Source organism: Malurus melanocephalus, unplaced genomic scaffold, assembly GCF_030028575.1.
Source record: "Malurus melanocephalus ecotype Western Australia unplaced genomic scaffold, MMel_1.1 scaffold_171, whole genome shotgun sequence".
Taxonomy (NCBI): Eukaryota; Metazoa; Chordata; class Aves; order Passeriformes; family Maluridae; genus Malurus; species Malurus melanocephalus.
The window spans coordinates 1,350,279-1,364,687 of NW_026623403.1; the positions used below are offsets into that span (position 1 = coordinate 1,350,279).

Consider the following 14,409-nt stretch of genomic DNA (forward strand, 5'->3'; position numbering starts at 1 on the left):
TGCTCGCGCGCGGCCGGCGATGGGAGCCCCGGGCCCCGCGTGCGCGGCGCGCGAGCCGCTGGCGCGGGAGTCGCCGGTGTCGCCGGTGTCGCCGGTGCGCTCCGTGCTGCGGCACGTGCGGCTGGAGAACCTGGCCGCGGGCATGAGCGGCGGCGTCCTGTCCACCCTGGCGCTGCACCCGCTGGACCTCGTCAAGATCCGCTTCGCAGGTGAGGCCGGACCGGCCGCCCCCCTCSGTCCTGTGCTGCAGAGGCACCGGCGTGCCCGAGCTCGCCGTGCCCGGCCCGGGACCTGCCCAAAGCCCGCGCGGTTCTGCCCGGCCCCGTGCGCGGCTGTRGCACCGCGGGTGCCGGCGGAGCAGCCCCACGGCTTGTGATAAACTGGCCGTAAGCCGAAAGGRACGGTCTCCAATTCTCTTCCCTGCTATCTCAAAGCTTCTTCTTGTCATTCTAGGGATTGTAAAATGTTCTGTGTGCCCCGAGCTGTTCCAGCACGTTAGAGAGCTGGCCAGTCTCTTCCCCGCCTTTCATAACCACCGGTGCCAGAGGACAGATTTTCATATGCAGATTGTCCCAAGCCCACGTTCAAAGTTCACCTTTGTGCCAAAGATTTTCAACACTCACAGCTTAGCGGTAGTTTTGGAATAACCTTGATTGTTAACAATAGATGTACAATAGAGGTATTATTTTGCAGAAAACTCTAAATTAGTTCATTTTTCCACTGGGAAACACAGCAGCTTTTCTTGACTTTTCTGSTAAATTGAGAAACACGCCCTCCATTTATCATACTCTGTTTTAGAGAGGTTGAAACATTTTATTKTATCTTTGGATTGTTTTCTTAAATAGATACATGAGCGTTTTATGACCTCAGAAGCAAATTGTCACAGAGAGGTTTTGCAAAATTTAAAACTTTGCATTGTCTTAGTTCAGCACATCCTGGGCTGCCTTATGAAAAGCACAGCTAGCAGAAGTGCTCTTTTCTGTTTTCCCCACAGCACGTCAGAAGTACTGTGTGTGGGTTGGAGCTCTCCAGTTCAAGGAAGGAAGACAGTGCCATACTGGTGTGATTCCAGTGGAGGCTGCTGAACTGGTGAAGGGGCTGGAGCACGTGGCACAGGAGAACAGGCTGACAGAACAGGATCAGTTTGGCCTCAAAAAGGAAAGGCCAAAGGGAGCTAAAATGGCAGTCTATGACAGTGTTATTGGAGAAGGTGAAGCCAGATTCTTCTTGGAGGCAGTAGGGCGCAAAGTAAAAGGCACAAGCAGAGCATGAATGTGGAAAATTCCAGTTATTTTACTGTGAGAGTGGTCAAATACTGGAAAAGGTTGCCCAGAGAGGCTGTAATCTCTTCAGTCACGGAAACATTCAGGAGTCAACTGGTCATGTCCCTAAGTAACCAGATCTAATTAGATCTGGYTTGAGTACAGGTTTGGATTAGGTGGCTTTTGGAGGTCATGTACTTTCACATGCTTGTTTGGGTAGAAAATAACAATTCCTRTGTTTTGTCTTCAACCAGGGAATAGGAGCTGACACCAGAAATAATTGTTGTGAAGATTCTTGGCAGCATCATTGACAGAAAGACTTGCATTCATGTCTCTGATTACCCATGTTGTTTAATATGTTTATAAACCTGATCTCATGGGTGTGTGGTAAAAAAAAATTCAGAAATGTCTGGGAAAGGTCTAGCAGCACTCATTCAGGAGGCAGAAAAGAGGTGYTGTAGTTTTGAGTGGTTGTCAAGGTGTTGAGGCCTTGTCACACTGTACTCAGAAAAACCATTTTGTCTTTTGTGCTGAAGTCTGTCACAATGTACAGTACCATACACAAAGTTCAAGTGGAATGGATGATAAATGCGTCACTGAACAGAAAATGTCTGATTACTAGGATTAATGTTGTTGGGGACACAAAAACTTTACTGACTGTAAAAGTGTGAGATCAACTTTCAGTACGGTTGCAGTCTAGCCTTAGGTCTGTATAAAGAATGAAAGCTGCTGCTACGTTGGCATCATAGAATAGTTTAGGTCAGAAGAGAGCTAAGGAGTTCACCCCCTACTCAGATAAGCTCTGCTTRGATCAGTTTGCTCAGTCTTGTGTGCTGGAGTTTTGAGTAGCTTCAAAGATACTCTTCAGGCAGCTTGTTCAAGTATTTGGCCACTCTGCTGAAGGAAAWATTCTGGTCAGAACTCCCTGTATTTCAGCTTGTGTCCGTTACCTCTTGTCATGTCACCACACACCATGTCACATGTGTCAKCAGTAATCAAATTACTCCCTTGCTCTTGTGGTAGGAGCAATAAGTTTTGTGGACATCAGTGTTCTGCGTGATCTGTCAAACAAAAAYTTGTGTGTTTTCCATATTTTTGAAGTGATGTTTTCTGAATATTGGGACTACCAGCTCTTAGGTTATTAGGTGGGAGAAATAACCTTTGAGTATTTTGGTAAAAACGGACTTGGGAATCAATAAGACATGAMCCATTGCTTTATAGAACATTTTAAAGAGAAAATTTTAATTTAGGTGTTGTTATTTAGGACTGATCTAAACAACTTAGAGAAACATATAGTCAAGGATCCTACCCATATCACTTAAAATATGCAAAATTGCTGGAGTGMTAAAAAAAGAGACAGAAAATCTGCTGCTCACCAAAAATGCATGGCAGTGCATTCRTTTAACCTTCATCTTACTGAGCTAAGGAGTCCTCTTTCTTTTTTTGTTTCTTTTCCCCCTTTTTTTTTTCTAAATTCTTGAACTCTACACTTATAAAGCTGCAGACCCCAGCTCTTGCATACTTGTGAAATAATACTTTTGTAATACAGGTGATCAATTAGGTTTTGTGTCCGTTTGGAGCTTGCTTTGGAGTCTGTGGACTTCTGTGTTGGCTTGGACACAGCTGAACTTTACGCTTCCCGAAATGTTTTCCAGTCTAATTCCTTTCTTTCACAGTGAACGATGGATTGGAGCTGAGGCCAAAGTACAATGGGATTCTCCACTGTATGAGCACTGTCTGGAAGAACGAAGGACTGCGAGGCTTATATCAAGGGGTAACTCCAAACATGGTGGGAGCAGGGGCTTCCTGGGGACTTTACTTTTTCTTGTAAGTAGAACTGTGAAATGTGTCAGGCCCTGCACAATGTGGTGTTCAGATATACATTGCATATTCTTTGAGGGGTATAAAAATGTGCTAAGTGACTTACAAACTTGTGATTTTCTTAGTGAGTCCAGATCTGTTACCCTTTATTATGGTTTGCTGATTTAGAATTTAAGCAATTTGAGTCAGAGACCTGATCCTTTGTCAGGTACAGTGCATTCCCTTGGTGCTGTGAAAATACTGAGGAACTTGAGAGGTGGTGATACTATTCTTAAAGAGTGATCTAAAAGTGCCAGTACACTGTGCTTAAAATCTCACAAAAAGCAAGAACCTAAATTGATTTCTTAAGAATTAAAGAGCATCAAGTTTTCTACTAAAACTAAATATTTGATTTGTTTTAATCATTTTAATGACAGTTTTTTTCATTCTTTTTGTCAGTTGATGGGCTTTGCTTATAAAGCCCATTTTTTAATATTCTACTTTATTAACTCTGTGACCTGATTTACTTCTTATCCCTATTAACTGAAACATTTTAGGGACTGGCYTSCTGGTGTACCTATGCAAAGYTCAMTTTTCAGTTGTCTACAYTCTGTTATTRTTGTACTTCAGTCCTTWAGCTTTGCTGTAGATTCCTATTGACAGTTCATCTTCTGTTGACAATTTCTTAATCACAAAGATTGCAAACTGGATCATGAGAAGAAAGCTCAGTGTATTTCTGGTACCTGATAATTTTCAAGATGCAGTCCCATTGATACTGACAGTTCATTAATAKAWTTTAAATATGTATTACCAGAGTTCACTTTGAAGAGCTAAATGCTGAGATATCAATTAAACCATGATAGTTTAGATACATTTTTTTTCAAAGGCTGTGTACCCCCATAATCTTAAGTCAGGTAGTTAGTCATGCTGGGCTTGGGGTTTTTGTGATGTARGTCTGTTTCCACCATTAGTAAATTACGTTTTTAATTTTCCAGTTACAATGCCATCAAAGCTTACAAGAAGGAAGGGAAGATGGAAAGTCTCAGTGCAAGCGAACACCTAGTGTCAGCTGCACAGGCTGGTGAGTTTAAATGCAAAGATTACCTTTTGCTTCCTGCCTTTCCATATGCTCCTGCCTGCCTTTCTGTGTCAGTGCAGTTTTTTTCTCAYAGGTGCAAGTGTATGTGTTCCACTCAAATGCAATCATTTATTGTCTGTAAATAAAATAAAGGTGTCTAACACAAATAGGTGGGTCACTGTGATCTTTCAGGTTTGTGCAGAATTAGCAGTTGTCAAAATGTCTTTTGTCCTCGTTTCCATTCTGTATAAGYATTTTCCATATTTACTACTATATTGGGTCCCAAAATATAACTGTGGAGATCTGCTGCTATCAGGTTGTTAGCTTGTTAAATGTTTAACACTTGTACCTGGAAAGGAAGCCTGTTGGACCATGGAATGGTTTGGGGTGGCAGGGACTTCAAAAATCATCTAGTTCATCTAGTTCATGGGCAGGGACACCTTACACTAGACCAGATTACTCAAAGCCCTATCCAGCCTGGCCTGGAATACTTCCAAAGATGGGACATCAACAACTTCTCTGAGCAACCTGTTCCCGTGCCTCACTACCCTCACAGTAAAGAATTTCTGCTCARTATCTCATCTAGACCTGTTCTTTCAGTTTGAAGCTATCTGCCATTGTCCTATCATTACATGTTCTACAGGCAATTCAGAAGTTTTTTTATTAGGATTTTGAAGCATTCATTTAATGCTGAAATAAAAGGCATATTGTTTGACATGAAAAATAGTAATGGGTTCTTTTACAATGGTATTTTCAATAACCTATAAAGCTGTAACAGGTTGTTGCTATTAACCTGTCAATCTTATTAAGCAAGTTTCTCACCGCTGAGGTGTCCATTAAATTTTAAATTATTGTATAMTGAAGAATAACTYGGATAATCAGTGGTACRTTAAGAAATTACATTTCCTATCWACTACAGATTATATTAMTAMATTTGGAAAGGTGAAGCAAAAAAGRGGCTGTACTAGGAATATGCAAAAATACATGTGCTCTGCAAAAGCACCCCCACAGCARGAGTAAATTGGACTTGATTGTGAGCTTTCAAGGGAGATGAGGGAGCAATGGAGGGAATAAACTTCACCTGTTTTAAGCAGTGTGAGTACTCTGGTAGGTTAAGTAGTTTTGTCATGTAGAAGCCCGTGTTATGTTGAACTGAACAAACTGGGACTAGCTTTGGAGTTGGCATAGCAATGAGTGTGACTTGTGTCTGTTCTCAGGAGCCATGACTCTCTGCATTACCAACCCAATATGGGTAATGAAGACTCGGCTTGTGCTACAATATAACGCTGGTGTGGATCCATCCAAGCGGCAATACAGAGGAATGGTTGATGCTCTTGTAAAGATATACAGGACAGAGGGCATACGTGGCTTGTATAAGGTAATCACATTTAACAAAAATTCCAGATTGCCTGGCATGACTCAGTAGCATGGTGAGACTTCTAAATATTGGTCTAAAAAAATTTGTAATAGCTTGCTTACTTTTATTCAGTGAATCTTTCCCACGAAAGAATTGCAGCAAAAAGGCTAAATGAGAAGAAAAGGTGTAACACTGTTGAAATACAGGAGGTCCTGAAGAATATAAACTTTATGACTAAGTCATCTTCTGTTGGGTGATAGGAGAGTAAACTATAAACTGCTTTGTAATTTTTTTGAGGCTTCCTATAATTAGATATTTGGATAAGCAGGGCAATAATAGTGTAATCTATCTTGCTGGTAGTACTTTCTTCCATTTTATCCCTTATCTCTGTATTTCTAACATCTTCTGGAAGATAACATGACTAAAGTACTTGCTAATTTTTTCWTTCACAATGGGTAGTTTCACAACTGCTTATTTGCCCTCTGGTTATTGATGTCTGTAATCTGTCAGCTCTAGATACATTAAATTTGCAGACTTCTAAATATGGTCTGCATTTGTGTGCGTTTTTGTTCCCTTTCATTTAGGGAACAGATGGCAACTTGATTTGGACTTTTTGCCTCCGCCTCTCTTCAGGTCATGACATCAAGATGCATTCATCAGTGCCTGGAAGTTGTGAAGAAATCTAATTTAGTTCAGTCTGGCTCTTTCCTGCAAGTAGTGTTGTAGAATCATAGAATCATGGAATTGGGTTGGAAGAGATCTTAAATATCATCTGGTTCCACCCTCCCTGCCATAACCAGGGACACCTTTCATTAGACCAGGCTGCTCAGAGCTCCATCTAGCCTGGCCTTCAAAACCAGCAGGGATAGGGAACAAGACCACTATCTCTTAGAAATTGTCCTGRTTACTGAACATTAGCTTCCTTTGTTTTCAGTGAAAAAGGCAATCTTTCCTGTGCTGTCAGACTAGTGTGCTTCATGGCAATGAATGCCAAGTTCTAAAACTTATTCATACATTGAAATTGTCAGGATTTCCAATTTGCCTGCCTGGATGTCTGCTCTGGTCTACATAGATAAGTTCTAATTTCTTGAATCTGTTAGGTTTTAAGATGTCCTTCTACCCTTCTTTTCAGATTATTCGTGTGTGTAGCATGTGTCGCCTTTGGCACTAGACACTTCTTTGTAGTGTTAATCTGCAAGTGAGGGACTAAACCAGCTACTTCCTTTGAAAGAGCAAATTACTTGCTTAAATCTGCAAAGAAGGTGACCTAGATAGGTCCTGAGTGACCTACATAAGTAGGAACACTGAGCAACTTCCATTTGACGTCAGGACTCTCTCAACCTTTTCTATACTGGGGAAAAGGCACTTTTTCAGGTGGTTCTTTAACTTGTACATACTTTATCCTTCCTCCATTTTCAATGTTTGGGGTAGTTTTTATTTTTTTCTCGCTCTATTTGAAATTGAGCAGCTAAAGCTTTGTTAATTGCCCTGAGTCACAGGAGTTGTAGTGCACACAAATGTCTTCTTTTTCCTCATAATCTTCATTTCAGATACCATTCCTAAGAGCAGATAAGGGCATCTCAGATAGTACCACCACAAGCTGGAAATAAAATCTGGAAGGAGTTTCATTCTGTTTGAGATTTGTCTTCTAAAGAATGGTACTTCTGACCAAGAAATTCAGTATTGCTCTTTATTGCCCAGATGCTGGCATTTACTGTTCTGAGCAAATCCTTTCAGTTCTTTTAGGCACAGGACTGGATACATCAATCTTTCTAGCAGGGATCCAAACTTTCCTTATTAGCTCTGCTGGATATTGATGATCATATATAGTTCATGTGAGTCTGGGCTTTTCAGGAAATTGTTCTCTTGAACTTGGCCTGGTTTTGGAAAGGCAGGAGTCTTCTTCACTAATTATTCTGGTTGTTATCCAGTCAGTGATCTCGCACACCCTCCATCAATTAGGCTTTGTCTTTTGGCCTCCATCCCCCAGATGACTGGGGACAGAGCTGCTCTGCTGCCCTTTAATTCCAGGATGAATTAAAAAACAGCTTGGGGTTATGTACTTTGAACACATGCATGGATCTGTTGGAGGCCTGAGCTCTAAAAAGTATTTGCCATGAAGTTGAATGTCATGCAACCATCTGCATATTAGAATGCTGTGATGTTCTATTTAAGCATAAGGTAGGAGAGACCAAACATGATAAAATAATCGTAAGATTGTAGGATTGGTGCTTTTAGGAAAACAKAAARTAKCTCTGARCTGTTGGGGAACTGTTAGATGTATAATCTGGAGTGACTGACTACTAAGACATCCACCAGGAATGAAACTAACATCCTTTGTGGCCTCCATATTTCTGTACGTGCATTTTTTGTTCCATTTTAGTGATGATATAAAAGCAGCTGTTGGAAATAGAATAATGATTAATAAACAACTGTAAAATATACAGGAAATGTAGAAAATTTAAGGAGATTAAAGTAAAATCTTTACTTTACGGATCCAGGTTCATCAAGACTGAGAATAGTTAAGTAGTATACTGACATCAACAAAAGTAATACCAGTAAYGTGTGCTCGTTACCAAGTGAAATATATTTGGACACTTCTGTGTTGTCATTTYATCTTTGGTAGACAAGATTCTGTGCTCTGAGGGTAAAGTACTTTTTCTGGTCCCTTAATGGCTAAGGCACTTAGCTCTCTTTAYATATCAGTGCTTTTGCTTATGTTATTTTTCTTCTTGTAAATATGTAGTTTACAAGCTTTGTGTATCTTTGTACTTGTCACAAAATCAACTGAGATTTGACCATCTTGATTTTAGCTTAAGTTGCTGGTTCTACACAGAGTCATAAGCGTAAGCAGCTTTCACATAAAAGATTATAACATTTTTCACCACGAAGGAATCAAGATGATAATGGCAACTTCAGTGTCTTTTCTGCACGAATTGTCAGAGCAGAATAGATACCACGGGTCTTTGACACACTGGGAGCCCAAATGAAGGGAGTAAGAGATTGCAAGGGTTATTTACTGCATTCTTTTGACACACTAAGCAGAGGGTGCTCTGGCTTGAGTGCTGTCAAACACTTCAGGCAGTGATGTGAGTACCGCATCACCACATAAACCTGGTTCCCTTCTTTRCTGAGAAGCACAGGCTTTCTAACGTATCGATTTTCCTGTGTTTCTTTCTCTTGTGATGGGTAACCTTTGAAACACTAACCAACAGGATATTTTCCTCTTGTCCTGGATTTTCAGCACTTGAAACTCTTTCAAGCCAACTTTAAAATACTTCTGTATTCCCACTGTCCGCTGTTCAGAATTATATGTTTTACCATTTAAATTTCTAATTATATATTTAATTATGTCTATTGTTCTAATCTGTTTAAAAATAATTCAAACAGGATTTCTTTGAGAAAACATTCATCTTGTCAAACCATCATGGCAAAAATCTTCTAAAAATATATTTGGAATATTAAAGTAAAAACTAAGAAATTCATGAACKTAAATTATTTTAAAATTTATCTTTACAGTCATAGGATGGATCAAAATAAATACTAAATTCTACCGCATTTTGTGGAAAGAATTTTGTAATAAATTATTCTAAGAATAAGAATAGTTTTAATAATAATAATTATTCTRAGAATAGAATATGTTTCAAAAACCTCCTCAGCCAAGATATTTCAGTTCTGTGAATAAATCAGTTTTCCTTTGCAATATTTTTCCATAAGAATACATTGTTTTCTAWGATCTATGATCTTTCTAGAAGCCTGGGTCAGCTCTTACTTTACTGAAGCATATTGGCTGACAGTTGCCTCACTCCCTTCTTGCATTTTTTAATATTGGCCCAACATTAAAAGTCCCACAGCCTTTGGAAGCTTTTCTCATCATCTCAAGGCTTAAAGCATGCTGGTATTTATTTATCATCAGTAGATGCTTTAGGACTCTGGGGTGCAAGTTATCCAAATCTTCTGGCTTAAGTTTAAGAGTTTAGCCCTCTTAAAGGTTGTTGAACATTCTTCTTYTGTTGGTGGGGAAAGTATTGCCTCATTCTTTTATAATATAAATACATCATTCTCATTTTTTCCAAGTGGAGAACAATTACTTCCACTGTCTTCTAGAGGTTTTACTGTCTAATCACAGACAAATGTTTGTGAAGATTTTCCCTTCTATCACTGTCCTTAAGTTTCATATTGTTCCTTTTTCTGCTGACCCAGATAATTTTTCCTTTGACATTTTCCATAGTTTTGTTTTTCTCTGCTCCTTCAGTTTTTCTAATACTTTTATTTTCTTCTCTGATCCAAGATTTCTGAAAACCAGAGTTGTCTTTTTCCCTCTGTTGGGGCCCTTTGGCTTCAAACTTCATGCTTACAGCTGACAAAATACAGATATGTGGTTTAATTTCACTTGTTCTCATTTGGGGAAGTGTTTTCTCTGGGACTTTCACTAGCCTTTAACACATTTCATCAGTTTGTGGTCACTGATGGTRAGTTCATGACCATTATTTCCTACTGTGAGAAGAAATTTATCCTCATTTTTCAAAGAAATTCTGAAAAATAACTTCCTAAATGACTGCAATACTTAAGAAATCTTTATGAAGCATTCAAAAAGCTGATTCCTGAAGTGCTATTTTGTGTATTAACTGTGCAATTTTTATGGTCTCTGTAGTTTTAGTTGTTGGGGATTTTTCTTCAATTTAGGAGTTTTATTATTTTGTCTTGTTAACACTATTTCAGTGGMTTCCTACTGGGATSCCTTTTCTTCTCCAGGCTTTTAATAGTATACTGRTARGYCTTTATTCAACATTTTGRCTTTTCCTTAACTTTGTTTCTTTGAGTGCTTTTAACCACATTTTCATCACTTACTCCATTATAATTGTCCCCCAACAGTTTGCAGCAAGCTTTTGAGCCCCTTTCTGACCAAGATGATTAATCCCCCATTTATCTGTATTTTTTCAGCATAAGTGACAAAAAAAGGGTTAGTGCTTTTCTGAATCCATGCAGCTGGCAGCTCATTTTAACGGAGCTGATCCTGCTCTTGGGGGAATTAATGCCTTCTCTTTCTTGTGGAGACACTTCAGAAAGTACCTGTTTTCCCCCTTCATTTCAACTCTTTTCAAACAAAAGTTTGATACATATTTTCGTGTGTGTAACAAAGACAGTACTGAAGCAGCTCACTCTCTTCTTCCACGGGGACATGGTACGACGGTGGACATGTCAGAGTTAGGTTTATGGTTGGACTTGATAATCTGAAAGGTCTTTTCCAGCCTAAACAATTCTGTGTTTCTATGTAAATGCAAACATTTTTTTAATACAGAAATATGTATATCTTATAGATACACTTCGTGTAGAGACACACACATGCAAACATATAACCGTTTCCTGGGCTTGATCACAGTAGTATTTTGTACCTCTGCTCCTGATGGCCCTTCTCACTGAGTTGCCAGCATCTGTCATTGCTTTTCCACTCTCAGGTGGAACCAAAGCCCTCAGTGCCAGTCTCTGGCACGGGGCAGGCCCTGAGCAGCACATTCACCACTGCTTGGTTTGTGTTCTYGCAGTCCTAATCTCTGTTACCAGCTTGTGCTCTGTGAGGTGGAGTCSCTGGGCCACTTGTTTTATCTCAGTGACTTCAGGCTGTATGTCAGAAAAGTGGCATTTATTAAATGTTTGTGTGATGCCTGCCCTTCAGAATCCCGACCCAGACCTGGCTCTGAGACTGGCAACAGTGACAGGGACAGTCTGTGCACCATGGGAGGACAAACGTATCTATGTGAGCTGTGCTCTCTGTCAAGTTATTTGGGGTTTGTGCATTACCCTTCAACTTTGTTTTATCCCTTTTTTTAGGGATTTGTGCCTGGTCTGTTCGGAACTTCACACGGAGCACTTCAGTTCATGGCCTACGAGGATTTGAAAGAGAGATACAACAAGTATAGAAACAGAGTGTCAGATACAAAATTGGTATGATGCTTGAGAATAAAAATGTGTGGTGGCCTGAATAAATAGAAGTTGATTCCACTTGTCAGGTTATACAGCAGCCAAATGTACAAAGTATTGATACATGAATTAAATGCAGAATATATAGAAGGAAATAATACTGTCTCACTTTTTAGTAACAAGCAATTGGTTTGTGTTGTTTTTGAAAACCAGCTTCCTATCTTGGCAAGTGTTTTGAGAATCTAGATGGAGGAATGAGGTTTTTTTCTTACTTTGTGGAACCACAGGTAGTGGTATTAAACCCTGTAAATCTGTTGAGGTGCAAGTCAGGCAAAGGTAGTTACCTTTAGAAGAAATGTTTCTCTTGATGGGAATGAGAAGGCACAATACGTGTTTCACAATCAATTACCTGTAGCACTGCATTTAGTAAACACTGACATTTCTTTTAATATGTTGTATTATAAGGGGGGAAAATCCAGTGTATTGTTCAGCTGAACACTTAAAAATCAAATAAGATTTTGGGAAATTTGTTRATTTAAACCACACTTAAGGCAAGCCTGACAATTTTTTTTGCTTTTAGAACACTGTGGAATACATAATGATGGCAGCTGTATCCAAAATATTTGCTGTGTCAGCAACATAYCCCTATCAAGTTGTGCGAGCTCGTCTTCAAGATCAGCATAACACATATTCTGGTGTGTTTGATGTGATCCGCAGGACGTGGAGGTAGGTGTGAAAAATTAAAAGCTTACATCTTGGAAACTGAGTTTTACAGAGTCAGAGCTGGCTTTACTGGCTTCTGTTCTGACTTGCAGAACCAGTGCAGTTCAGAGCAAACAAAATGTTCGTTGCACAAAGTCATATTGCACAAGATGCCACCAACAGCAGTGAGCTGAGGACAAAGGAGGAGATAAGAGAGGGTCAATGCCCCACTGCAGATTTCTGTTGTTTATTCTGTCTCCCTTCTCTCTTCTCCAGCAAATTTCACTTACAGGCTAAAAAATAGCATTGTCATGGTTGGTGTGGGACTCTAAATAAAAGTCTCAGTTGAACTGCTTTAGCTTATCACATCGGACAGGAGCACTGTGCTGTTTGGGGTTGTGGCTAATCCAAATTCCTGGCAAGGTGAAGTGAGCTAGCTAGAGCTGATTATACTGGGGCCTGACTGCATTTGTAGTTTAGTCCCAGCTTCCTGTAGGACCTTTAGAGACCTGTGACCTCACACCTATTCATATCTTCGCACAAACCTTCTTCYCTGAGCTCCGAGTGCAGGTGAGAGTTTCACACAGACCTGACCTGTGTAGTTGCTCAGGGTGGCCCCCTCTGCTCGTGCAGCCAGTACCCCCTTGCTTTGGGCAGTGCTTCTGGTGTTCAGCACATTGCTGGGGAGATGTGAATGGAGCCTGGGCTACCAAGAGGGGCCAGCTGAGTGAGTGACCGAGGCTGTGTTGTTCCAGAGCACCCCTGGCTCCGAGGTGGTGTGGTCTGTCCTGTTCTGACATAGAACCATTTCAACTGGAGGCAACTCAGAGCAGAAATAGCTCTGATGTCTCAGGGCTGTGCCCTGCAATGCTGCAGTCTGCAGGAAGGCTTATTAGTTCTGATAAAGTGTAATGCAGCCATTCTGGGGCCACTGCTGCGCTCATGGTGAAACAAATCCAAAGTTTAGTGGGGTAGTGTAAACCRCACCTAAGCACTTTCCAGGATCTTCATTTACTCATCATTCCAGGTGTCCTAGGCCTGTGAAGCCTGCAAAGAGGCCTGTGAGATTAAATCTCTGGAACTTTCTAACAGCCCTAGTAGGCACACTGATTGAAATTGGGACAAGTTAGATTCTCATTTATTGGCCAGTAGAATCAATATTCTGGAGGGAGTGCTTAAATTCTCAAAAAAYCAGTGCTGACTTTTCTTAGTTGTTCGGCCAGTTCTTGTAGCATGGAGAAAGGTAGTAAATTGTCCTCTACTTAGACAATACCCACAAAAACCCACAAAAAACACTCAAAGCATAGGCTAAATAACTGATCTACATAATACTATTGTATGYTCAGAAGAAAAAGTGATGGGTTAATCTGATGCACTTTAAACGCTGTCTGAAATGGTTATTTCTAACCTGAAGCACCTCTCAATGGGAGTGTGAGCAAAAGAATGCTAGGCTTTGTTTTATATCTGATTTTTTTCTATTAAAAGACGTTAATTAAAACCAAATATTTTTTTGTCTTTAAAGGAAAGAAGGCGTTCATGGATTTTACAAAGGAATTATACCCAATGTGATCAGAGTGACTCCTGCCTGCTGTATTACCTTTGTAGTTTATGAAAATGTGTCTGGCTTTTTACTTGGCTTTAGAAAAGAAAATAATTAAAGGTATGAACTTGTGTTCCTAGGAAGRAATCCTTTATTTTTTATATTTATGATCTGGGAAAAGCTTTGTTCAGCAGTCTTCTTTGACACTGTGAATTGATCTGGTCTTTTGAGGAAAGAATGTAGAGACAGYGAAACCCTGCCAACATCTCTCCTGTTGAATGTTCCTGCATTGCTGCCTTCCTCTCTGAATCAGCTGTGTCTGCTTGAAACAGATGTCTGCAACTGTGAAATGATAGTGCTGGGACTGGGTGAAGGCAGCTGCACAGCAATTCCATTCATCCTGGCCTGCCTGGAATAACCAACTAAGCAGTCTCAACAAGTCTCAAGATAACAGTTGGTTAGATTCTGCTTCTGCACTAATGGAAAACTTCTCATGAAAACAGCCCCGGGGCCTGTCAAAACTTTCTTAAATTTCTGAGTCTCATTAAAACAAGGAATGTCATCTGAATCCATCTCTGTGTTACTCGTCAGATTTTAGGATATGGAATGCTCCAGACTCGGTTGCTTATCCAGCACAAAAATGCTGCCTCAGTGGGGTCCAATTTGGAAGCTGAAATTGTTTTTTTAAAACAGCTGTCCATTCTTGGGTTTGAATAGTTGAAAGTCTGGTGAAACTCTGTTCTTGTCT

General features: G+C 40.1%; 1 protein-coding gene across 3 annotated transcripts; it reads left to right on the plus strand.

Annotated features, from left to right (window-relative positions):
* On the plus strand, window positions 1-14,223 carry SLC25A32 (solute carrier family 25 member 32). Of its 3 annotated transcripts, none has more exons than XM_057372452.1 (8): window positions 1-209; window positions 2,939-3,089; window positions 4,058-4,143; window positions 5,358-5,518; window positions 11,330-11,443; window positions 12,000-12,145; window positions 13,644-13,781; window positions 13,893-14,223. In XM_057372452.1, the coding sequence occupies exons 1-7, from the start codon at window positions 20-22 to the stop codon at window positions 13,777-13,779; spliced, it is 984 nt and encodes a 327-aa protein (XP_057228435.1). In that variant the 5' UTR covers window positions 1-19; the 3' UTR covers window positions 13,780-13,781; window positions 13,893-14,223. The 3 variants fall into 3 exon arrangements, with proteins under 3 accessions (XP_057228435.1, XP_057228436.1, XP_057228434.1); XM_057372453.1 differs by having other exon boundaries at window positions 13,898-14,223; XM_057372451.1 differs by having other exon boundaries at window positions 13,644-14,223.
* Window positions 14,224-14,409: the final 186 nt, after the last annotated feature.